At 31.8% G+C, this 26,761-nt stretch overlaps 2 protein-coding genes across 3 annotated transcripts; both read right to left on the reverse strand.

Annotated features, from left to right (window-relative positions):
• Positions 1-413: 413 nt before the first annotated feature.
• Positions 414-24,334, reverse strand: LOC113393177 (cytochrome P450 4C1-like). 2 transcript variants are annotated; one of them, XM_026629917.2, is made up of 10 exons: positions 11,058-11,541; positions 9,671-9,760; positions 8,224-8,334; positions 7,700-7,885; positions 6,291-6,487; positions 6,145-6,214; positions 3,283-3,484; positions 2,246-2,394; positions 939-1,124; positions 414-587 (listed from the first exon to the last, which is right to left on the reverse strand). In XM_026629917.2, exons 1-10 carry the CDS (start codon positions 11,212-11,214, stop codon positions 415-417), a joined length of 1,521 nt encoding a protein of 506 aa, XP_026485702.2. In that variant the 5' UTR covers positions 11,215-11,541; the 3' UTR covers position 414. The 2 variants fall into 2 exon arrangements, with proteins under 2 accessions (XP_026485702.2, XP_064071285.1); XM_064215215.1 differs by lacking the exons at positions 8,224-8,334; positions 9,671-9,760; positions 11,058-11,541 and adding an exon at positions 24,232-24,334.
• LOC113393376 (putative gustatory receptor 28b) lies at positions 16,123-18,431 on the reverse strand. Its single transcript, XM_026630223.2, has 4 exons — positions 17,575-18,431; positions 17,430-17,498; positions 16,818-16,907; positions 16,123-16,191 (listed from the first exon to the last, which is right to left on the reverse strand). Exons 1-4 carry the CDS (start codon positions 18,427-18,429, stop codon positions 16,123-16,125), a joined length of 1,083 nt encoding a protein of 360 aa, XP_026486008.2. The 5' UTR covers positions 18,430-18,431.
• Positions 24,335-26,761: the final 2,427 nt, after the last annotated feature.

Here is a 26,761-nt window from a genome sequence, read left to right on the forward strand (position 1 = left end):
CTGATCAGGCTTCTCATATCTCTTTAAAGTGTAGGTGAACGCAAAATATTGTCGTATGTCGGTTTTTGACATAATGAGAGTGAGATTTACAATGAGTTCTTACAAAAGAATACGGCTGTGGTTTTTTAAGTAATCATGCAAAACAATAAGGATAAAAATTAAAACAATACTGCACTCAAATCATTTTAATACTTTGGCACATATCCAAGTGTGTATTTATTACTAATTAAGCTCTCTCTACTCGTAATTACCACGAAATTGTATTTTCCTGTGAAACTATAACAAATATTGCACTCAAAGTTATAATATAATATAATCTGAGAAAAGACAGTTCCCAGAAGAAAATCTGAAATGCTCTGGATACTTAATACATATTTTGCTACTACAGTAAAGTTAACCTTATTGTTAGACTCTTTATAATTTTCGTTTTTCCAAACACACTTGGTAGTCGTCAACAGCCTTCATTATAACGTTCAGTTTTACTTTAATGTGAGGTATCGGGCCCTTTTCCGGTTCTCCGGTGACTTTGTAATTAAGAAGTATTGTCGCCAGTGCCGTCTTAATTGACATGAGAGCGTATTGGTATCCTGCAATTGAAACATATACTTATGAAGTGTTTGAGTGTGTTCGCCGTTTATACTTGTGTTATTTTTTCAACGGAAAAATCTGAAAGAAAACAAATCGTGTATTTTTATGCGACACAATATCATAATTATAAGTGGATATCAATATTAGATACTCACGTACGTAATCTTTTTTAACACGGAAACAATTCTACGGATTTGGAAACGTGGCAACTTTTATGATAATGACCGTAACATTCTCCAAATAGAAGAATACCATTAAGAATAAAAAAAATCTTCTTCATTTTATAGATGCCTAAAATTGTCTAAAAACCTACATCGCATTAACATATATATATATTTAATTATACAAACCGACACAGTTTCTTGGCCCATTACTGAACGGCATAAAAGAACAGGCATGTTTCAAATTCAGACGCTCTGGAAGGAACCTGTCCGGATCGAAGTGTTCAGCATCCGGACCCCAGTACTTTGGATCACGGTGACATCCCCAAATAGACACCACTACACCTGAACCGCTGGGCAACATGCGCCCAGATGCTAAAACAATATAAAACACATTTAAATTTTAATTTGAACTATAAAAATATCTTTAAAACTAGCTGAACATATATGCCAGAAATAAATACGCGGAATATCCCTGAATAAAAATAAAAGAAACGTGTTCAAAAGTATACGAAATGAAGGCAGCACTATAACAGTACAAAAGTCACTTTTAAATTGAACATAAAGTGCAAAGCATATTAAGTTAAGAACAATTGGAACATTAGAAACAATAACAGGGTCTTTTTAAGAATTACTTAATAACGATCCTGGTAAGATTTTGATTTGTGCTCTGATGGCTAGATTTAGTACAACAGCATACGTGGGTGAGGATGATTAAAATCTGGTGAAGTGACAAAAAAAAACATTAAAGCCATAATTTCATTGATTCGTTACAATACTACCTTCATTTTTTAAATGTGTTCAAAATGGATTAAATTAAATCATTTTTGAAGAACATAAGACGTGTTTACGTTGATTTTGTTTCAATTTTATATTGTATTTATCCATTTTTAGTAACAATTCTAAATATCAGAACTGTATTCGAGTTCTAAACATTAATAATGCCTATGTAAATAAAATTCATTTTCACAAAATTAGCTTTAAGCTTTCAAAGGAATTTAACAACTCGTGTTCTATTTCTAAGAGACTCTTCACATGTACCTGTTTACCAAAAACTTGAGTAATTAAAGGTTATCGTGATAAAGGTAAAAAAGCAATAGTTGAAATCATTAGAATTTATTAATAATACATTTTCGTATGTTGATGATATTCTCCTAATAAATGTCGGCCACAAGGCGTTCTCAAAGAAGACTAGCGTAGATATACGGACATATTATAGGGCAACAATGTGTAGGTGCAAAATTCACTATCATAAACCGGTGGGATGAGAAATCCGACGTGATGAGAAAGAGTTCACGAGGATCAACAGCATTACGTGCTTTCCGAGGCACGGGAGTGTCAACAGTGCCAACTTTTAGATTGTGTTTTCAGCTATTAAGAATTATTTGAACCCAGTAACTTTTTAATAGCTCGGAGATGAAACCCAGTTCCTTGGGCCCTGCAGCTTTATATGCTAAAATCGAGACAGTCAAATTTGCTATGATTATAATACTTACGTAACGTAATGTCTGTCTCCACTTTCCGAATGACAAAAGGTACGGGAGGAAAGAGCCTTAAAGATTCTTTAACGACTCTCTCTAAATATTTTAATTTTTGTATATCATCTTTAATAATTGGACGTTTGGCGTCCAGAACTTTTCGTAACCTAAAACAGAATTACGATTTTTTATATTGCGTATTTCCTTTGATATTGAATTGTTGGTCTTTATAAATAATTGTTTATACCGTTTCTTTATAAAGAAAAAAATCGAAATAACTTCTTAGTATTAACAGTAATTAACTCTTAAATATTATAAATTAAAATATAATCATGGCTTTATACGTAAATAATAGCTTAATGGTTAAATAATAATCTTTACACAAATTTGTCAAGCTCATAAAGCAACAAGCTGTTCGTGCAATTTCACCTGTGCAGTTTTTGGTGATAGGGCTTTGTGTAAGCCCGCCTGGGTAGGTACCATTTACTAACCAACACCAATCAACAATACTCAGTATTATTATAATCCGGTTTGAACGGTTAGTATGCTAGTGTAATTATAGGCACATAAGGGACTTCAGATTTAGTGCCCAAGGTTGTTGGCGCACTGGATGTAAGAAATATTATTTATATTCTGTTGTTTGTAGTAATCTAGACGTTAAACGGTGGTGACCGCTTACCATCAAGCGACCTTTTTGCTCGATTAAGCCGCGAGAATGTTAATTAAATGTAAACTTAGCATCGCCTCGCCGCTCTCGAATATTTCTAGACTGAAAGCCGTCAGTGTCGCGACATGTCGTAAGTAATCAGGTACTATTAAAATATTACATTGGACCTACAAAATGAATCAATAAACAGGAAAATTTCTAACAAGCAAAATATGAAGAGTGCAACAATATTTTTTTAAATAGAAACAAAACAAATATATACCTAATCGTTTTTTAACTTATCGGTTAGAGTTTGGTTTCAATCTTAAAGCAAAAATATATACTATTTTTTTAAATGTTACTCTTATTTTTGTATTTTTAGCAAATTAATATGTATATGTATACTTACTCGTCGTATACCTTTTCTTGTATTTCCGGATACTTAGCCAGCAACTTTAGAGTGTATCCTATATTAACGGCGATGGTATCCGTACCAGCAATAGAAAGAGTCAGAATTTCCTCACGCAGTTCAACATCTGTGTATCCTTTTTCACATGCAGAGAGAGATATCAATAGATCAAGTAAATTCTTCTTTCGGTAATCCTTTAAATCTGTAGATTATAATTAATTAAAATATAATTATATAAATATTTATTATGACTTTATAATATAAAGCGAAGTCCCTCATCTGTCTCTTTCTTAACGTGATAAACGCAAAAAGGTTTTCACAAATGGACAGAGTGAATCGTTAGGAAGGTTTAAGTGTATAATAAATTAAGGTTTTGTGTGATCTCGGAAAGACGCATGCCGACTTCGAGTGTTACTGGCGTACGCAGAGTAAGTTTTAGATTTTACAACTAACGTTTAAATTTTTTAGTATTCATAACAACACAAAAATGTTGGTGCTGCGCGAATATAATATTAAAATATACAATAGTAGCAAAATTTTTGCTAGAAGGAAACGCTGCGTCTCTAAGCCAACAACTTAAAACAATTGGCCGCAAATAAATAGGTCAAGTTCAAGCGCTATGTAGTTATATAATAAATTTTATTTACATTTACTGATTATAGTACGAGAAATAGTAACGTTTTCGAAGAAGAATTTCAGATCAGCAAGTTGCTTTTTTTTCTTAAATTAATATATAAAAACCAGCTAACCTATTTTTGTACCGACACTGCTAATTATTATCTATAAAAATAGCCTAAAGTTGAAGGATTTTTTTGTTTTGCTTGCGTCTCAGAAAAAACTGGTCTCATTTGAAAAAAAATCATGTTTAGATTTTATTGAGGAAGGCTACGGACCAAAAATAGTGGAGTATCAACGAAAAATATTTCAAAAACGGGAGAAAATAACTTCTCTTGCGTACGCTGCGTAAACATTAACCAATGTTACGCAAAAATCATATAGGTATGACAGAATTCGTAAAATAGCCGAGCAAAGTCGAGGCATGTATAAACGAATGGTATGCGGACAGAAATTCACATATCCCTGGGTACAGTAAACTTAGCTTGCGTGGAATAAAATTGTATTTTCATTCTTGTCTCAACTTTGAAAGTTTCAAAATAACGTGAAGTAATAAATATGTAACATTACTTATGAACACACGTTATGTTAAATCAATAACTCAACCACACACAATAAATAGTTGACTTTAAATAACTTATGAACAAGTAAAGCCTTGCGAAGTGAGTACGATTTGTCAATTGTTGTTGTGATTCCCAAAGTGGTCCAGGTGGACCCCCGGGGGTCCACGGGAGACTCGCTGGGGGTCTACGTAGGCGTGAATAAAAAATGGGGGTCCATAAGATGTTAATGGGGGTCCACGAAAATTTATCTGCTTTTGATAGTAAAGAGCAAAAATGTAAGCATAGTTTTTATAAGGGCCTACCTACATTGTTTTTAGTACCTAACTAAGCAGATCATATTTTAATAAGGCAAGCGACTGTTACTTTGCCAAACTTGCGTATTCGATATTACGTACAATTTCGTGTACACACTTGCAAAGCGCTATCCGCCCGACAATGCTTAATGCTTGTTCAGACATGAACTTGATCACCACTATAAATTCTTGATACCAAAGGCAAACTCATTTATTTGTTTCCGGAATTTCGAAAAAAAGGTGTGAGAAAATTTATATCAGTGTTTGCTAACAGCACGTTATATTCAATTGTTTTTTCACGAGAGAAGCACTACCTCTCTAAAAATGCCGAATAAGCAATATTGCAGAGCAATTCATTTTGTAATTTTTCTTGCAAATAACTACTAATTTTATAAAACAGTAATTTCACAATCATTTTAAATTGATTTTGAAGTAACTATTTTATCAAAACTATTCCTTTTTGGAAAGAGCGAGCGGTACGCGGGCGACGGAAAAAGGGCAGGGCTTGAGCCACGATGCCAGTTTGTTACGTTTTAACAATGAAGCCGCAGACAAAAAATACGCAAATACACGGAGCGCGTGAACTCATTGATTTGATGAAATGTTAGTTATCGTTTTTATGGACACTTTGGGATTTCGACTTTTATTTTTTCCTACACAAATATGATCAGTATTCGATATTTTGAATTTTGAGAAAAATAAGTTTGGGAACTACTGCTCTATATCCATTCACGTCTATGCTCAAGATCTTCCTCACAACATGGTCCTCATTCCTCCGCATAACATGCCCATACCATGATAGCCGGCCTCCACATAACTTCTCGGTCACCAGTGCCACTTTCAAACTTCCTATACATACATACCCAATGTAAGCATGGTACATAAAAAAAAGTTACAATGTAAATAAGTATATATATATTCAATATATTTTTTTATGTATTTATTTATTTATATTAATATCTATGTATTTTTTGTGTATTATTATATGATATATGCAGAATCTTATTTATTATCAATTCAAGATAATTCTACCCCTCCACACATTTATTTTACAATCAGTCGTCTACCAAAAGGTTGCTTGGTAGAGTTCGCTCCTTTAGCGATAAGGCCGCTGTTGCACCTCATGCAATTTTTGTTAGTCCAAATGTTAAATTTAGTTTTAAAGTATTGGTGTGCAATAAAGAACAAATAAATTAATAATATTAAAATACTTTTTGACTGAGACATAATCGCGATAACGAAAGAGAAGAATACCTGCTCATAAAGATTTTGCAAATGTCTACCCCTAAAAAGGAATTGAGTTTGGAATATTGTTTGGAAAATTGTTACTCGTGATTTTATATAAAGACAAAAATAATATATGTATATGATACATGACATTTAATACGTACTGTAATGGACATCGACTTCCGGCTGAATATCTTTTTCTTTCTTCAACTCGGCTCGTTTCTTTTGTATCACCTGTAAATTTAATAATACGATCAAATTAAACATTTTTTTTATAAAGTAAAAATCCATTATACCTCTTCAAACTTACATCATCTGTAAAATCGTGTAAGATTTTGATTCCCGCCTCATGTTTTGAATAATGCGGAAATAGTTTAAACAACCAATCAGGTTGTAGCCATAAATGAAAGATCCTTTTACATACAATGTCCAAAACTTGATTTAGTGACGTCACAAATGGGGAATTCGAATCATTCTGAGCATTAACTTTAACACCCATCGCTGTTTCTATAAACATAATACGAATGCCATAAATAAAAGTACGTATATCATAAATATAAATAATTTACACCGTGTGATTTTAGTGATTACAGTAGACCCCATCTGAATTGATGGCTATCGTAAAACCCAATTAAAAGTTCTTGTTAAGTGCATCTCGTTTATCAGTCGAGTACATAAACACCGAAAAATCAGCTAGCAAAATCTTTCACCAAAAGGGACAAATTGAATTTTCAAGCAATTTTTTTTTTTATACAGCTGGTTTATCTTTTCCTTTTTTTATTATTTAATTTAATATGCACAGGTCATTTTGATATGCTACGCAGTTTTAAGCTAGAGATTCAAAAAAAATATGACACAATGACAGACATATTGGAAAATCGTAATTTTTTACCGTTTAATATGTGCGAATGTCTCGTACAAGTCGGTCAACATAGAATGCACGTATTATACAATACGACGATACATGTTTTCACAAACGTGACTAGACTAGATATTTAATTACAAACATTTTTTATTCCATCTTTACTTTAGAATATAAACAGACTGTTTATTCTGAATGAGCCCATTATGTTCCGTCAGATCGACTGACGAAAAACTTGACGTGACTCATTACAAAAAAAAAATGTTATATGTTTTAAAAAACACAATAAAATAACGAAGATTTCTAAATAAAATATGAGTCTCGGTATAGTTACATTTTGTTCGAAATAGGTAAAAAATAATAATGTTTTTGTGAAACAAAGAAATGTCATAATTCAAAGTATGACTTCGCGTGTGTGTCTAATGATAGATAAACGTATATAAATCACCGTGAAACCAGACGAGCGACGTTTGCTAAAATATGTCAGTATCTAGAACAAACATTAATATATTTGATACGTGTACAATGTATAGTTCGAAATTATCTATCTATAATTAAGTATAAAAGATATTTATTGGCCCAGAGCTGTTCAAGGAGCTTCCTCTTTCCTTATGATAAAGTCCAGACCTAAGATTAAAATCCACGTGTCCCATCGTCTGTGATATCTCGTTATTTCATTATTCATAATTATTTTAATACAATTATATTGTGGCGAATTTGCGGATATAAGTTGCTATGTTTCACAGTTTCATCCCTTTTATTTATAGACTATTAACGTAACAAGCACGAATTTCATGTTCACGTATGGCGATACTTACGATTACGATATGACCAATCTTTTGCTTAAACTGACTTACCACAAACTGAGTCCAAAGTGTAGGCAGTCAAATATGGGTAAATACTAAAATACCCTGTCCCAGATTTATTTTCTAATTTTTCTAGTAAATTTACGCTATTTTCTGAAAATACTTCAAAGAAGTTTTCTACTATTTTTGGACTAAATGCTGGAATCATGATCTTTCTGCGCCGTCTCCATATTGAAACTAAAAAATATTAAAACAATCGCATTTAGGTATTTAAGGTTCTATTAAAACTATATATTAGTAAGAAATTAAAGTAACAGATATGCCACAATTGGGCTTAAGCTAGACAAGATTCTCAATCGACACCTGCAATTTGGCTTACAGTTTTCCTTCACCGCCGCGCACGAATAAGTAATTATAAATAAAAATTAAGCACATTAAAATTCTGTGGTCGTTGCGATGACCCTTCATACCTAAACATTGTTCACAAAATTAAAATAATTCCAATTTATTATGAGACTAATATTTATGAAACTCTATAAGGTTAAATCCTAAGTTTGTACTAATTTAAAACTTACCTGGTGCAAAAATACCGCCATAACCGATGACCTTTCGTAAAAACCTATGTAAGTCATCCTTTTCCAAACAGTTTTTCAGTATCATTTCTGAATCAACAGGGTTGCATATTACTGTTGAGAAAATAAATATCTATATAAATAAGTTTTATAAGATCGGATAAATTCTGTTCCATATGAAAAAAAAAACTGAGGAGCATGAAGCTTTAGTAAAGGAAAATTTCTTTCATTTACCATGTTTGTACTCCAGTTATGAACTGCCACAATTTTGATGCCTATACCTCCTCTTTTGATTTCAGCCTCAAGGAAGAGTAGCATATGGCACAGGACATATTATAATGCTGAACTCTCTATTTCCTCACTAATATAACTCATGAAATATAGTCTAATTGTCTGTTGCCTTTTGCCTAGACATCGCGCCAATCCAATTATAGGCCCATTATAATTTGGCATCACCATTAAGGTCAAGAAATTCACCTAACCCAAGTTAACCTAGTGGTTAAGTGCTGGACCTACAAGTGGCCTCGTTCAACTTACACAAATAATTAAAATTTATGGTACGCTTCTACTCTACTCGTTTTTTAAATAGAAACTATAATTATTATACGACTACCTTCCTCAACTAGATTCAAGAAGTACGACTATTATTTTATTTAAACAGTAATAATAGCAGGTATTAAAAATAATTATCCTAAGTTTGAACTATTAAACTATGCGTTGTAATTAGCGCAGAAATCATTTATAAAATTAAACTAATAGTGGTTGCAAGCCTGAAGGTTGACACGAGGTACATAGATCAACGCTTGTTGAGCGGAATGATTGCTTTGTCGTTATTGCAACATAAGCGAGCAAGTCTGGTATTATAAAGTAAGATTTATATATATTACGTCTACCTTCTAGTCTACTTCACCTTGTCAATTCACATAATTGTGTAAAAAATCTACGTACGTCATATCTCAGTCAAAATAACTAAGTTTTTCCGGCAAATTCTCAGAAGTAGCCCGAAGTTTGGAAGTTAGCTGCGTTGAAACTACCACGCTTCGAAAACTACCTAAGCCCTATGTCATTATGAGAGACAGGAAATAGAAGGTGTACTTGTGCTTAAGCACATATTTGTGCATTATAATATATCCGGCGCAATTAGCTAGTCACTTGAAAATTATCGTCGTGCATGAATTCGGTAAGGAATAAATCGCCACATTGAGAGATTTTTACGCAAATATGATTGTTCTGTGCAAGAAATGACTGATATTTATACATCGCTTATATCAATGAGTATAATTACTGTATATTTTTTCTGAATTGCTATAATTTTTATGAAGTGAGGTATAGAAATAGGTTTATTTAATAAAACGGAAGGGGACAATTCGATATGGTTTGTATGGGGTCGGAGTCCTGTTCTGTTTACGTAACCCGTAATTAAAACTATATATACATTAAGAACACTCACAAAGGTAAAGTATGTGATTCAACCAGCCTCTGATGATCCCGTCGTTTTCCATAGCCGAGTAGCTGAATCTTTGTAATGTCAACATTATATCTGTAATTAAATATATTTTTTAAATCTATTTTTTATTTTATGATGTATTATACAAAATGAACAATTCATGAGCACGCTGACAAGATTGCTGTACGAAAAATTAACCAGACCTCTTAGTGATAAGAAGAGTTTAAGAAGTTTTTTAAGTTTATAAACGGAATGTTATATATGTTTTAGAAATGTTAGATTATCATGCCTATTACCTATTATTAAAGTTTTGACGTTAATTGAAAACTAACTAATATACCCGGTCATTTTAGGCTTTATTTAAACGTTGTTTAGAAATCTTGTATTAAAACAATTATTTATTTACGTCATCATTTAACTGATATAAAAGGAAGATGTCAAAATATTATTTAACCTCCTAAAAACATTTGTCAGTGAAGCCGACTGTTTCTCTATATTTAAAAAAAAAGAAGGCGGTCCAAACTTTGATTATTTTTTATGTGTATCTATTTATCACTGAAACAAATATTAACTATTTTTTAAGTCACAAATGCGCCACCAACCTTGGGACTGAAAAGGTCTCTTGACTAATAATAATAATAACTGACTCATTCACCCAAAACACGACAATACTGTGTAATGACAGAGGTACCACCTCAAGTGGGCAAGCACAAAACTCAAACTCAACTCAACTCAAATTCCTTTATTTAATATAGAAGCATTAAACTTAGTTATTGATAGTAAAATTAAACACAACCACCGGTTCAAAAAAGAAAATATCCTGACCTGAGAAGAACCGGCGAAAGAAACTCAGCGGTTTTTTTTTTTGTCAATTTTATTATTTACATATATTCAGTATGAACTAATAACATTATTAACGTCATGTATATTTATTTCACCGACATTTTAAATAAAATAAATACATGTGAATCGAAATACCATAAACAAAAGCCAGTAAACTAAGATTTTAATTGATTGATTTTTAAATAATCGCTAATAAATATTCTATTGCCATACACTACAAAACTAAATAAATAATGGCAATTTAAATTTCGCATAAAATGTGAGTCAAAAAGAACCGGCTTAGTATAGCTGAGTCTAAACGCAGCACTAGATTTCAGCTGGTCCATTTGATATTACAACAATAACAGATAAAAAATTATATTTTTTAAATTAAATATTAAGTAAAATTATCCGTGTAGTTATCAAAAAAATAAAACAGTCGGTGAATATATCATTATGATGAAAATAAAAGTTAAGCGACAACAATTTTCTTAGCTAATTATGCTACCAAATGACAGGCAGTGAATTATCTTTTTGCATTAAAAGTAAAGTAAAATGAAATAAATACCTTCTGAACTACCCGCCAAGTAACTCGCTATTCCTATAACGGGCAACTCGCCCCTTGGCGGGGGAATGACCGAAGCCAACTCATACATTCTTCTCCTTCGATATCTGTACAGGATAATCCACAACACAACTACCACAAACAAAGTATAGGCGATCATTTTTAATAAAGAATATTTAAATCCGAATGCCAGACGAGTATATTTTGAGAATGCAGTGAGCGTATATGTACAAAAAAAAATTAGCGCTCCATTTTATAAGGACATTTTCCTTTAGACGACCGTCGGTACGAGCACAACTTCTCTTGCTTTAATAACTTTAGGGTCACAGGTTCATGGCGCATAAGATGCAACCTTCAGATCTAGGAAAACACATTTGTGTATTTTACGCGGTATGTATTATATGAACGCGTATTGTCGTTACAATTACGGATACGACGTATTATGCAGGCTAGCCTACAAGCGTGGTTGGTTTTCAACTGTCCATTTACAGATACAGTAAGCTGTATATGTATTATCAACTGTATGATAATTAGCAGTTAATGATACAATGGATGTAACAAATTACAATACTGAATATTCCGTTTAAACTGCTTTACATTGTCTCAAAGCGTTCTCGGGCATATCAAAAGGAATGCATAAGGTCGCCGAGTGAATATAAAGGTTCGAAATATTATAGCAGATAATACACAGAATTTTGTATTCTTATGTGTGTGTTCTGTTTTGAGATGTCGACGTTTTTTAGAATTTACAATGTTCATAAATGTGATTTCTTTTCGCCGTTAGAGCGAAGGATACACGCTTAGATTTTTCTTATAAGTTAAAGCGCTTTGATTGCTGAAACGATGTAAGTGTGAATGTTGAACTTTGTTTATATTGTCTTCTGATTTCAAGGTCTCAATCAAAGTTAACTTAGCAGATAATGAGATTTATATTACCTTTTTCAACATATCAACATAAGGGATACGTAGTCGATTAAAATAATTCTTGATTTTTCTTATATATCTAACGAATAGGATTTGGTACTTAACAATATGTGGCCCGTTGGGATCAATTTATATTAAAATGCATATTTTCCAATATATATTAGTCATATGGACTCCTTAAAATTCAGCCTTTTACTAAGACTCTCAAATGCAAACATTCAAATGTATAGATAGCCTTTCTAACATACGTTTTATTTTTAAAAATAAACACGTAGCGATATTTTCACTTCGGTGTTTCATGGTAACGTCTGATACGTGATTACTTAGGTAAGTATGCATTATTGTCAAACAAGGCGATTTAATGTTATTAAGAGCCATTACAAATTGCCTTGCCTTATATAACTACTAACCGTGTACCCGATGAGATTTCCCATTTATGCATCTAAGTGATTATCCGACTCCTATGCCCTCATGTATATAATTATTTGTTTAGCTGTTTATTTGTCTTTACAAATAAACAACTTTGACCACTGGTCAAGATCTACAACATTACCAATATTTGCTATTGTTTCGTAAAAAATATAATATTATAAGTACTTAAGCGGAATGGTGGCAAGAATGCTAGCAGCATTTCCCCGTTGAATCGCAATTCCGATCCTCTGGGCTAAAAACGAACCAGCCAAGATGTATACGGTAACTATTTTTAATTCATATTTGTATATATTTAAGCACTTAATGTTAATAATTGTTGTACAGCATACAGTACAGCCATTATATACGAATAGAAGCTCGAGAAATGCAAATTCAATATAATAAGAGAATTTTCAAGATATGTATACCACGAGAAAATTGAAAATACCAAAAAAATAAAAACAATTTTTTTATTTACTTTCACGTTCGATGTCACAATAACCATCAAATGTTAAAAATTTATCGGACCTAAATTGTAGAGGGCAAATGAAGCATCAAAAAAGTATTTTGTCATAATTCTCGTATCACGACGCACAGCCTAGTTATCATAAAATAACCAAATTCAACGATTTTTTCAAGTTGGGGAAAATCGAGGTCGACAATTTCTAGTTAAGCTTCTCTAAGCCCTACCTAGAATATATCCAAATATCATCCTACTCGGTTAATTTACCTTTCCAAATGTAAATAATGACTAGACTATACATAAAATTATAGACAGGAAACCGAAAAACGAAAATGTTTTATGCTATCAAAATAAGAACTACTAATCGTACTCGGTTTCTTTTATAAAAACAGGAGGTTTTCATCGGCAACTTGCTCCTTAATGAGCCACTGCCTGTCGTGAACCGCTGCCTATAAGAAAATATAAGTGATAAACTAAATATTTTTAGGAAAGATACGTAAATCTCCAAAATATAAAAATAATGGACAAGTTACACAACAAAGTGCATGTATAAAATTTCGCTGCCACGGGACGCCCTACGGATGTGAAACATTGAATTTAATGCTTATTGAATATATTTCTCTTATTATAATAATAATATATATTAACAAATATAAACATAAGCACCAGACAGCTAGAGAATAGAGGGACCATGCCGGCGTGAGCGTCATAACTTTTGCCGTTACAGCATCCGATCTTACGGACCGTCTAAAGATTTAGACAGATCCGAGAAAAGGAACGGAACAGTGTTTGCCGCTGCCGTCGTAGAGCCATCTTAACACCTGGACATATTTCGGACATAATGTGAACGCTGTTGAGCCGGCACCAATGGGCTTCCCTCTTTCCCGCGGTCCCCACAGACCAACTCAGATTACATAACTTCGGTTTCTGCGCTCGTGCAAAATGGACGTCGATGCTGTTGCTTTGCCTGTAGGAAATAAAACTTGTGGGACAAAACGTTGAAAAAATATAAACCAATTTTTTTTAAAAAAAACAGCGTCGTGCGAAATATATTCAATATTAAATGTCATCCTAAAATCCTGTGGAGGTATAGCTCTGGAATAACATCGTCTGAGTTCATTCGTCATGTTAATACTACTATAAACATATAATAATACTATTCAAGGAAATTACAAAGCAGACCCTTCTATTCTTAGACAGAAAATGTAATAATTTAAACACATACTAGTTCATTTATAAGTTGTGTTTATCTTACAAATGCAACACGATCAATAAAACTAGTCCTGCATAAAAAGCACTTCACTAGCATACAATTATAATATTTAATTATTTTACCTGCTATGAATGATTACTTGTTAGAAATACAATACCTTTTCTGTGGACATTTTGTAATAAATATTACAACTGGACCCATTTTATAGTCAACAAATAACATTAAAGGCTGTTGAAATGCTACCACATATATTTGATGTTACAAATGTTACTACAACTCATCATCATCCTCCTGCCCTTATCCCAATTTTACTTGGGGTCGGCGCAGCATGTCTTCTTCTTCCATACTTCTCTGTCGGACGTCATCTCACAAGTAACATTCTTTCTAACCATATCGTCTTTCACACAATCCATCCATCGTTTCTTGGGTCGTCCCCTACCTCTATATCCATCCACATTCATTTTCAAAACCTTTCTCACAACATGGTCCTCATTCCTCCGCATAACATGCCCATACCAAGACAGCCGGTTTCCAGATAGCTTCTCGGTTACCGGTGCCACTTTCAAATGTTACCACAACTGTATGAGAAAATAGTACGAGGATTAAATTATTTCAACAAATTTATATAGAAATTAAAAGTAGGCGTTGGTTTCATTTGAAAATCTTCTTTAGTTTCGAAGAAAAATAATAATGAAGTTAGAGGTTGTAACTCTTATTTTTCAAAAACGAGTGATGGGAGGGGATTGATAATTTGCCCATAATGATTTGTAACTAGCAATATAATATCGGCAGCAATATCAAAAAATGCCAGTGCAGATTTAAAAGAAAAACCCGGTGAGAACCTTTTCATTTAAAAAAAAATAATCTTTGATAAACCCTTCGTATATATTAATCTTCTATTATATAATCTTCAAATTAACTAGATGACTTTTGTCCAATGAGTTTTCAAATTCATAATTAGTGTGTCCCGCAAAACGATTCAAAAGATTTTTTAAGAAGTTTAGAGCCAAAATGATGAAGGCTCTTTTAAATGAAATTTTTAATATCAAATAATATACATTAGTTCAGTTAGAATGTTTATCTTTGTATTTTTTTTGAACAGCCGTACTCCGTACCGCTCTCTAAAATTAATTCTTTATTAAATCGTAAGCCTTTAGTAAATTGCCATCAAGAATCCGCTTTAATTTTCTCCACAACTACGGCTGGAGTTCTTCAAAATGAGACTATAACCGATTTTTTATATGCAGCCATCGTCCCATAATCAATAGGACAAAAATCGGCTTTCACTATTAATATATAAGATTTGTATTAATTAATAATATAATTAATCCCGTACACGGCGATGCATGAAAGAAATGTAAGGAGGTTGCATATGCCACCGATGTGGGTACCACCTGCACAAGAGTGTCGTATTGGAATCAGCTTCAAATTTTCTCCTTTAGCTAGCAGTTGGACATTTACAGACTGAAACTTTTTAACTTATCTGTTTTCTAAATAACAAGAATTGAGTTATAAACAGGACCGGATCTACCATATGGCTTTTTGGGCTTCAGCCTAGGGCACCATGGATTCAAGGGGACCCAGCTAAGTGAAGTCAAAGTCAAAAATAGACGATAATGCGAAAGAATCCATAATTATATTAAATTAAACAGGTCGTACGGTTTCAAATCCATGTTCAAATATGTCTTAGGTGGGCCCCTAAGTAGTGTTAGCCCAGGGCCTCCTAAACTTACGGTCCGGCCCTGGTTATAAATTATTAATGCGTTTCTTGTTTAGATTAATTTTATTAGATATAGTAACGACACCTCTACTTGTTACGAACGATATACTGTAATTATTTTCTTGGAATTCCCTCATATTTCTCCTAGAAAAATAAGTTATGCAATCTCTAGTGACAATAAATATAATAACCAGGATGTGTGCGGCGACCGTGAAAAACAATTTTAAAAGTATTTTTATCAGACTTCAAATAAGAAAGTATTATAAATAAAAGCCTTATATTAATTCTAAGTAGATTTATTTTATTTTAAACATAAATGTATGTAATTATATTCGTTTTAATTGGAATGTTTGTCCGTAACGAACTGCAGCAGAATCACGAGAAAAGTAGTTACAGAACGAGCACCCTGAAACAAATTTATCAAATGAATGTTTTTGAATGAAGTTTTACAACATTTAGTTGGTGTATCTTTATTTCTTCTTATATCAAGCTCGGACATGTTAGTAAGTAGCATTTCTTTTTAACTCTTATGTTAACAATAAGTTAAATATATCACTTTACAATATGGAAGATTAGCACACATACAATATAAAAAAAATCACTTGCAGTATATTATCTTCCATTTCGCTGTCACATTGTTATTGCAAAGATAAAAAAAAACTTCTAGACACACAGGTGTTTATGAAACAAAATAGGTATAAGCAATGACGTCTGTTTACCGTTCCGATTACCGATTAAATTTCAATATAAGTCAACATGTTACAGTCGTTAGATCAAATGAGTCAAGGTCCAAAGCTAGCAAAGCAATCGTATACATATACATGCTTATAAATACGCTCCAAAACCTTTTTCGAAAACAAAAGAGGCCTCAGTCAGCAGTGGGAAATTAACAAACTGTTTTACCTTTGACTATTTATTTCAATTGTTCTATAAAGACGATAAAAATCAAGTCAACAAAAACATTATTATAAACTAATAAATTAATTAACAAAAAATTAATATAAACTTGATTAAATAATAAAAAATACTCACTTCCAACAACATCATACAATCCAGTTTGAATAAGCCATGCGCTGTAAATGTTGGTATTTGGTGTAGAATTTGTAGCGATAAATGAACTGCCTAAAACATTTGATGATTTTATTTTAGTATTATAAAATAGAAACAAGTAACCATGACCCTGTTAGTAACATTCACCATTGCCAGCTATGGGAACTAATATGGTATGCCTTTTATGCCTATAACTAATTACAGCGGTTGGCAATTGGCAAGCTTATAAGATTGTAGGATACATAGGACGCTTCAAATTCAAATCGAATAAATGTCAAAGATATTCTCCGTAGTAATGTTTACGAATATACGACTTTCAACCACCATTAACACTTTAAGAAATAAATATGGAAAAATCCTCTCTTGGTGCTTACATACGGAAATCTTGTGCAAAATTTCATCCTGTAAAACTCACCGGCTTAGAAAAAAAATTACTGTCGTACAACGCACCTCACGTTGTATGACAGTAAGTAATTTTTTTTTAATGTAATAAGTTAATTTTATTGCTTAGAATTTGATTGTAAAGAGTACATAAAGAATAAAATTAAATAATAATTTCTTTCTTTCTTATGGCAACTATTAAAATTAAATTACCTCTGATGTAACAGTAGAGTCTACACCACTGTTTATAATTTCATGTGCTACGTGTGGGGTAACCCGAGCCTGTGAAAATTAAAACATATGCAAAACAGATTCCTCACAATATCGTAATCCAGAGAATTAATATTTCCTCACGCACCTCTTTTACAGTGGCATCACTAAAATAAACGCACACATATATAATACTTAAGGCATATCCGATTTGCCAAAAAACGTAAATTAAAAAATCTAGATAATTTTGGAAATCATGGAATAATCCAGAGGCAGTTGCTTCCATAAAATAATACAAGTACAAAATGATCTGTAGCAGAGTCATCATCATCGTCAACAATATGACAAAACCGAATTTCTCATTGGCAGTTTCTGTAGCCTTATATAACATGCTATAAATCTTTGCACAAGCCGTGATCTTTTTAGAAACATGCTTTTCTTGTACTAGAAATGGTTTATCGGCAAATCTTTGATCCTTGAAACCGATTACGGAAAACTCTGTGACATTATTCCGTTTTACAGAATTCAGTACTTTATTCAGAATTCTATATCTTCTTCGCAAAATCAACAAGTAAGAACAGTATTGTGTCATTATTATGAAAACAATAGAATCGGTAAAAACCATTTGGAATACTTTCTCGATTGGCATTTTTGAGCCTAAAGTAAGAAGTGACATCCAAACACTGAAAATTCGAGTTACACTGATAAAAATCTGTGCAAGACAAACGATGGAGACCAAGCGCCAATGTCTCGAACAATACGCATCTTCGCCAAATGCTTTCAAGGCTCTATCGATGTCAACTATCACTTGCATATCGACTGTGCTACCGCTCAAATCAAATGGAACCTTCCATATAGCATATAAAATGAACATGTTGTTCGTAAATCTCTCAACTTCATCTCCGTAATGTTGTAACTTTGTATTGTACAAAGTTCGAAGTATGCTCTGGTCCTCCGTGTGGATCTTGTATAAGCAATAAAAATATAAGGAATACCAAAACATGAATGAAATACACCCAAAAATTGAAAATGTGGTGGTAATGATACCGACTGAGCTACTTTCAATAGTAAGAACGGAGGCTCCTGCGAATTTTCTCACATATCGAATTAAATATGTAGCATCCACGATATTATGCATATGCTTCGGTCTAAGCTTTTTACTTAAGAACTTAAGCAAACGAAGCAACATTTTATTCCGCTACCGACCGTTCCTAGGCTTTAAATGACTTAGCTAGCTTATAACATCACCAGCAAGCATTTTAATTCAATAAATTACACAATTTGAAATAAATACGACATTACTTTCATTACAAAATTACATTAGACAAATATAGTTGATAACTTTAGTATTTTATGGGACATTTAGGAATAGAAGCCGTTTTTTTTTAATTCTTACCGACTAATGAGGCCACTTTCCTAATAGTATGTCTTTTAAATGATATAAGAGAGATAGTACTTTTGGTCTTATTATCTCTATACTCATGGCTCGAGAGCTGACGAGCTTTATTTTGTATGGTTTTGCTGATGTTTCATATAACGATTAGAGTTCTAATCTTAAATCAACACGCCTGGGGCTGCAAAATGTAGGCAGCGGCAAAAATTTGTTGGTGAGCTTTTATTGCTCCAACAGTGTTCAATTCAACAAACAAGTCAACACATCAAAACAATATTACCTGATTTAATGCTATACATGATTCAATCTTTCTTAATTAAATAGGGAGTACTGGGACGGCATCTGTTATATGCCTTGTGCAGCAGAGGGATCAAACCTGCCCCTAACAATATGAACCGATTTAGTACAGTTTAAACCCTACGTTACTGCATTTTTTTTAATATAAAATGTAATAATGTAGTGTAAATTATTTGCTCATGTCTGTATCTGATGCCGATTGTCAAAAATATCCTAGAAACAAAAAAAAATCGTAGGCGTGCATTTGGAAATGTAAAAAAGTAAGAGAATTGCTTGAAAGAAAAGCCATATTTTTTATTGGTCACCAAGGTTTACTCCGGTCACCATGATCTTGGGACGACCTTTAGTAGCCATTAGACCAATAAGAAATTATTAACTAGTATATATGTACATACTTTAATAGGATCCGGAAATGGTTATCTCGATGTACTTTACTTATTATTATTACTGGTTAAAAGTTACCAATTACGATGACATACTTAAATTAAATGATCTGCAATAAACTTCTAATTAAAAGATCTCAAACTCACTAAAATGTTTACCGACTCCTTGTTTTCCTTGTTCTTATGGTTTTCAGGAAATCTATCCAAATTGGTATGAACTGGAGCCATTTTTAATCAATGTTTTAACAAATTGCTTCATTAATTGTAATGACTATTTTTTTTTCTAAAGACCTAAGGTAACTTTGTGTTGCCATCGTTAAGGTTCTGGGTAGTCTTTTTAAATACTGTTATATATATTTCGCGCTGCTGTCCCATAGACGATGAGCCGAGATGGCCCAGTGGTTAGAACGCGTGCATCTTAACCGATGATTTCGGGTTCAAGCCCAGGCTAGCACCACTGAATTTTCATGTGCTTAATTTGTGTTTATAATTGATCTCGTGCTCGGCGGTGAAGGAAAACATAGTGAGGAAACCTGCATGTGTCTAATTTTAACGAAATTCTGCCACATGTGTATTTCACTAACCCGCATTGGAGCAGCGTGGCGGAATATGGTCCAAACCTTCTCCTAAAAGGGAGAGGAGGCCTTGGCCCAGCAGTGGAAAATTTATAGGCTGTTAATGTAAAAAAAAATGTAAATGATGGGACATTTATATAATAGATAAATAAAACATGGAAACTGTCTACTTTGCTATCTTCATAGAAATTTGATTATTTTTTAAATCCACGATTTTAATTTTACGACTGATGATCGTCATATTTGAGCTTATCTAAAATAAGGGAAACATTTTTATACTCCTCTTTTAACTTCGTGGAATGATCGATTAAAATAGCGCCATGTTTATTACCATTGTTAAATAAATACACACTTTTCGACATTTATTTACTACATATCCATCCTCATGAAATTCCTGTATTATTGGCGTGTAGATTCCTCATAGGGTGTAGAAATCCACTAAGGACGGATTGTACGAAACTCCATCCCTAAGGGGGTAAAATTGTAAGTTTGTTTGTGAAAGTCCTATGTTTTTGAAGTAAGAGACTTGAAATTTAAAAAGTATGCTGTATAGATGATGTGAAGATGCACTAATAAAATATTTTGAGAAATCAACCCCCTTTTGGGGTTCAAACAGGGGATGATAGTTTGAATGAAAGTCCAATGTTATTGATGTTAAAGAAATTAAATTGAAGTTATATAATATTATTATTTGAAACAACTACTTACTTACTCTTATAAGGACATTGGTATTCAACTTTACTCTAATAACATGAATTTAAGACTATGCATAAATTTTATTCTCCCGGCTAAAATTTTATATTTTACTACAGTTCTATTTTTAAATTTTGCTTTTTTTGTGATAACAGGACAGTCTCGAAATTTTCATTTAGTTTAATCTAAAAAGTTTTCATACTTATCAAAGATATTAATAGTAAGTAATCCTGAACTTTGATGCAGTTTATGAGGCCGTAAGTGCAATTAAGTGGAATCGATTTGTATTATAAATAAAGATATATTAATGAAAAACTCTTTGTAGTACATAATATAGCAGAGCTACAAGCAAATAGTATTGAATATGTTTGTCTTTACTCCTCCTTTGAAGGGAATATAGTATACATAATTTGTTTGATGTAAATGTAAATGGGTCGCTACAGATATGCCTCAATGAACATGAATACAATCTCAAATCATACTGATTTATACGAATTATAATTGATACTTTTATTTTAAAGGATTTTATATATCGTAAGAGTAAGTGTTGACAATAAATATTTATATTACTATAAAAACAAATAAAATAAAATATATCACTATAAATATATACTAATTATTATATTCATTTATCCGGTAACGACATCTAGCGACTAACTGTTCACAAGAAGACGCAAGGAAAAGCGACATTTGTCTTCGATAAAGCGAACTGCTAGCAAAGAGATTACTGTAGTCGATATATCAGCATGGCTTTCAATAGAGAGGGCGTCCCATGCCTGAAGTAGAACTTTTAAAATAACTAAAATTAGATAAACGAGTTACAGAAAAGATACAGAGAAGTATTACTGAATAGATAAAAAATTTAAACTAGTACAAGAGGAACTGGAACTAATCATGGGAACTAACACCACACATGACGAAATAATTATTGCCATAGAAAAACACATTAGGCAAAGCAATGCGATATTTTTCGGGGTAGAAAAAGGCGATTAAATATATCAAGTGTTCAAAGCCTAGCGTTTCGCCAATAATTAATGACACGCTAAAGCTAGAATGTAACAGATGGGAACTTGAGAAAATGAAAATCTAGTAACAGGAAGATATGACTTCGGACAAAAGAAACGGTTTAGGGAACAGGTTCATAAAGACGCCACGCCTTTTCAGCTTTGACAGCCTCTCTAGACATATAAATACACTGAAAGTATAGCTTTCTACGAACTATCTACTATTCTGTTTTTGAAAGAATTGAGAAGAAAAAAGGATAATTATTTTTTCGAGACGGCATGTGGTATTCAAAGGTGTCAGTATCAAACTTACGAAATTAATATAAAAAATAAATAGAATAATAAAAAAGTTTCATAGAATCCATAATAATGATTGTATGCACACGAGACGTAAAGGTAAGCTTATAACGCCAAGTTTTCGACTCCGCAGTCAAAAGCCTTCTTGGGGCAAGGTGTTCGTTTAAATAATAACATTCTAAAGATATTCTTTGCTTTGCCGATTAATGAATTCAAATCATTTGTTAAAAAATAATAATAAATAAAGCAAATTATTCAAAACAAGATTATATAGATGACAAAAAAGCGTGGATCAAATATTGTTAACTTTCAGACAGGCTGTTATGTAAATGTATTAATTAAATTTAATAAATAATAACGTAATGTATATCAAATGTTAGAAAAGAGTAACTACTGAGTTTTTTGCCGGTTCTTCTCGGTGGTATATAGTAATATAGTTATATATAATGACGATTCAAAAGTACTTGGAATAGCTTACTTGAATAAAGTGCATTTTAATTTTGATTTTTGAGCAACAATTAATTACTATAATATTCTAAACCACAAACCTGTTGCCAATTTTAGACATTATTATTTTACACCAGACGTATTATTTAATTTATATTACTTGCAACACTTCAAAGAGTATATTGACTCTTTCTTACTTATATCAAAACAGATAATGGTGTCTTCCTCCCTTATTAATTATTAGAAAATATTTAGACCAATGAACGACATTAATTTTTCGCGCCATTTTGAAAAACTTATTGAATGTCGCAGTACCCAGTAGCAGTAAAGAATAATTAATTAATTATAAATATGTGAATATTTAGTGATGAGTAAAAAGAGCTCCTTAATATTTCGAAGTTAACAGTTTAATTGTGTGATGTGACTACAAGTTATCCCGGAGTTTGGGGGTAAGCGTAGAATATAATTGATATAAGTATACCTATTATATTTTCAACTACGATCCATCTGAAACAAACTCATTAAACAAAAAATAATTTAATTTTTTAGCGGTCACCCGCACTCAAGCTAATAATAGCGAGGATTTCCACATCATTTTTTTAATCCTTCGAGCTATGGATATAGATATTTAATTTATTTAAAGCGGTCTTAGTTTTTCCTCCGTCGGTTTCAGGAATTCTAACCATAATAACTTTTCATAAGTACCCATATACAACTAACAAAAAGATTACTCATGAGAAAACTACTACTACTGTTAACAAACAATTCTTTTCATAATATTTATCGGTATATAAATATGATTGTATTTAAAAACGGTATTTTATATTATGCTTCTTTTATTATTATATAATTTTCACTAAAAATCAAAACTTAACCTTAACCCGACCTTTGAACACTCGATATTTAGTTTTGTAAGCGTTAATATTTTAAATCAATTCTTTTATTCATAAAAATATTGTTTTTTTTTTATCTATATTTGAAGACTTCGATGTATGTATGTTATATTAAAATTTAAACAATGGAATAAAAAAATATAAACAATAAATTATTGAATTGAAAAAAGTGTGAAACTTGTACACATTTATTTCAATGCAGAATAATAAAATTTAATTATACATAAATAAATTGTAACACAGATGAAATACAATTTTTTTTTGCAGAATGTCGTAGGTTTAGTCTGTATTTTGATCTGTCGGTAGCTTTACATTTAATTCATTATTTTAAATTGACTTTTTGTGACGTGTTTATGCAAATAAGTGGAACTATTATTGTTTATACTATGAGCAGATTCAATTTTGGTGGTGTATTATATTTTTGAGATTTGAGATTTAAAAGCGACCATTCCTTCGTAAAGCGGGAGAGGTAAACTGCTTCAGCAGTAGTTCCCAGTCTACCGAAATGTATCTATTATTTTTGGGGTAAAAGCTGGAATCATGATCTTTCTGCGCCGTCTCCATATCGAAACTAAAAAATAAGAGAACAATTGCATGATTTTTTTTGGACACCATTATAAATTTAAGTAAGAAAAATAATTAACAGATATCTCCTTTTGAGGAGAAAGTTTATGGGTAATTCAACCACACTGCTCCATTGCGGACTAATGAATACACACTTGTAAAATGTCGCATTCTAACCACTAGGTTATCTCGCCCCTGAGTTTTATTATTCATTGCATTGCATTTGCATTGCATTACATTACATTAATTTAAAACTTACCTGGTGCAAAAATATCGCCATAACCGATGATCTTTTGCAACAATCTATGTAGGGGATCTTTTTCAAGGCAGTTTTTCAGCATCATCTCTAAATCGACAGGATTGCATATTGCTGTTGAGAAAATATGTGACTATTCTGTATTAATTCTTATCCATATGAAAAACCTAAGAAAGATCAGGCTAAATAGAGGGAACTAAAGTGATATTTATTGATGAATATATGAATTGTGTTTCTGCAATTATCAATATACAAAGTTAGAATTATATATACAAAGTTAGTATAATTGTATTTAACTAACATGACTGTATTTTTGGATATTGAAAAAGAGTAACTACTAAGTTTCTTGCCAGTTCTTCTCGGTAGAATCTACATTCCGAACCGGTGGTAGCTTTACTTTAAATAGTTTGTTAAATGACGTTTCAAAGGTGCTTGTAAAAGCCTACTTGAATAAAGTATATTTTGATTAAGGTAATTGGTTTTATTGCAATTATTAATTGATACAATATTACGTTTGCTACAGCTATTATAATGGCTAAATAAATATTTGTATTTATATATATAATCTTTTATTGTCTTATAACCTTAAAATATAATAAAATAATAAAGAAATAGAAATTATCTTAAAATATCCTGACATAATGTATTAAGTCTCTATAAAAAATTCTAACAAGCGCAATATCTAATGACTCCATGGGTATAATAATGACACATCCGAAAGTGATTACAATCAGCTGCGTGCTACTGCTCGAAATGCAGTAGAAACTTAGGGGTACTAGAAACAATTGTATTGCCTTTTAGTTGACAGGGTATTTCATTATAAGCCGAAAACAGCAACGAAAATAATAATAGTATGCTTGGTCATCCTTAATGTATGCAATTGCGCAGATTCTGCTCCAATGGTAACAGAAGATGACCTGACCTGATGGGCGCAATTTTAGATAACAATTTATTTGTGGCAGAAATATCCACTTGGCAAGAGACAATATCTTATCACCCACAATTTTAATTATTACAGGCAAAGATACATAATATCAATTTTTAGCTTGTGTGCAAAAGATGTGCAAACTATACAAATGGAGAGTCATTGCGATCACCCGTGACTTCTTCTTGACGTTCTTTGTTGTATAATATATTGAATAATTTTTAGTTTTTAATTTGATAACCAATAAGTATAATGAATATTGAATAAAGGTTTTTGATTTGATTACATGAATGTACTGCGTGCTTAATTATTATACAATCATAGTATATATTTAAATGAAATGATCCATCAACATTGAAAATAAATTGTTTACGTCTTAATTCATTTATTTATCTTATTCATTTCTTCAATTATCATATTATATTATATCTCGGATTACCACTTGATTTTAAATAGCGAAGTTATCTTGCTTCCTTTGACGTCCGTATATTTTCTAAAAAAAAGAAAAATATAATAATATTAAAAAAACTGGTATAAAATAAAACAAAATCTGGTATTCGCATTTATCCAATGGATAAATCAATTTTATTATATCGAGTCCGCGTTTACAGCGAACCTTCATTTATGAACATCGTAGGCATTAGGTATATTGTCCCGATCAACATAAGAGGCATATTATATACATAGGATTTATAGGTATTGAATTTTCTTATTGCATTTATTTATAAGCACTATACAATTTTACATATTTCGATATTACAAGCACTTTAATATACAATATAATACTATAATAAATCTAGCTGCCAAAAATATAGCAACTGCAGTGTGCATCTCGATAAGTATTCAATAAACAGTGCTTCTCATGTACCCATCACAAATTCTAGCACAGAAGAGAACATTAGAACTATGATCTACATTTATAACAAGATTCATTATCTTATTATATATAATCCTTTGTTAGTTGAACTATAACTTAGCAACTAAAACTACATGAAATTCGAATAATACCAGTGTTAGGTAAACATCGGTGCGAACCGACTATAAGCAAGATACAACGACTGTTTCCATATGACCCATAAAATATGGCTCTGTTTTATAACCATGGGTAATTGCCGTTACATCTTAGCTTAGTAATGGCACAATAACTTGAATAAACCGGTAACATTTATGTATGCACAGCTTAGCGAAGCCATAACTGCGAATTGTTTGCCTTGGAGATGTGTTATAATACAACGTGTAGGGCGTAAATTGACCAATCCAAGGAAATCAATGTATTGCTATCTTAATTTGTATCTCAAAGAGATTTTATTGCAAACCGTTTGAGAGTAAGTAATGATTCTAGTACAATTTGACGCCCTAGAGTGTTGCAATATACAAGACCAATATTCGTATATTTAAGTATTCTTAAACACTTCAAGATTTAAAAACTACATTTTATAACTGTTTTTATTTGATATTCATATTCTAAAGACTGATGTTTAAGTAGGAAATTCTAATAGACTTTTAGCCACTATTTTTTAATCTATAAAATTAAACATTTCATTTAATATATTTTGTAAAGCATTACAGATATATTGTTTATGATATTACAATTAACTCATTGAAGCT

Source organism: Vanessa tameamea, chromosome 6 (genome assembly GCF_037043105.1).
Source record: "Vanessa tameamea isolate UH-Manoa-2023 chromosome 6, ilVanTame1 primary haplotype, whole genome shotgun sequence".
Lineage (NCBI taxonomy): Eukaryota > Metazoa > Arthropoda > Insecta > Lepidoptera > Nymphalidae > Vanessa > Vanessa tameamea.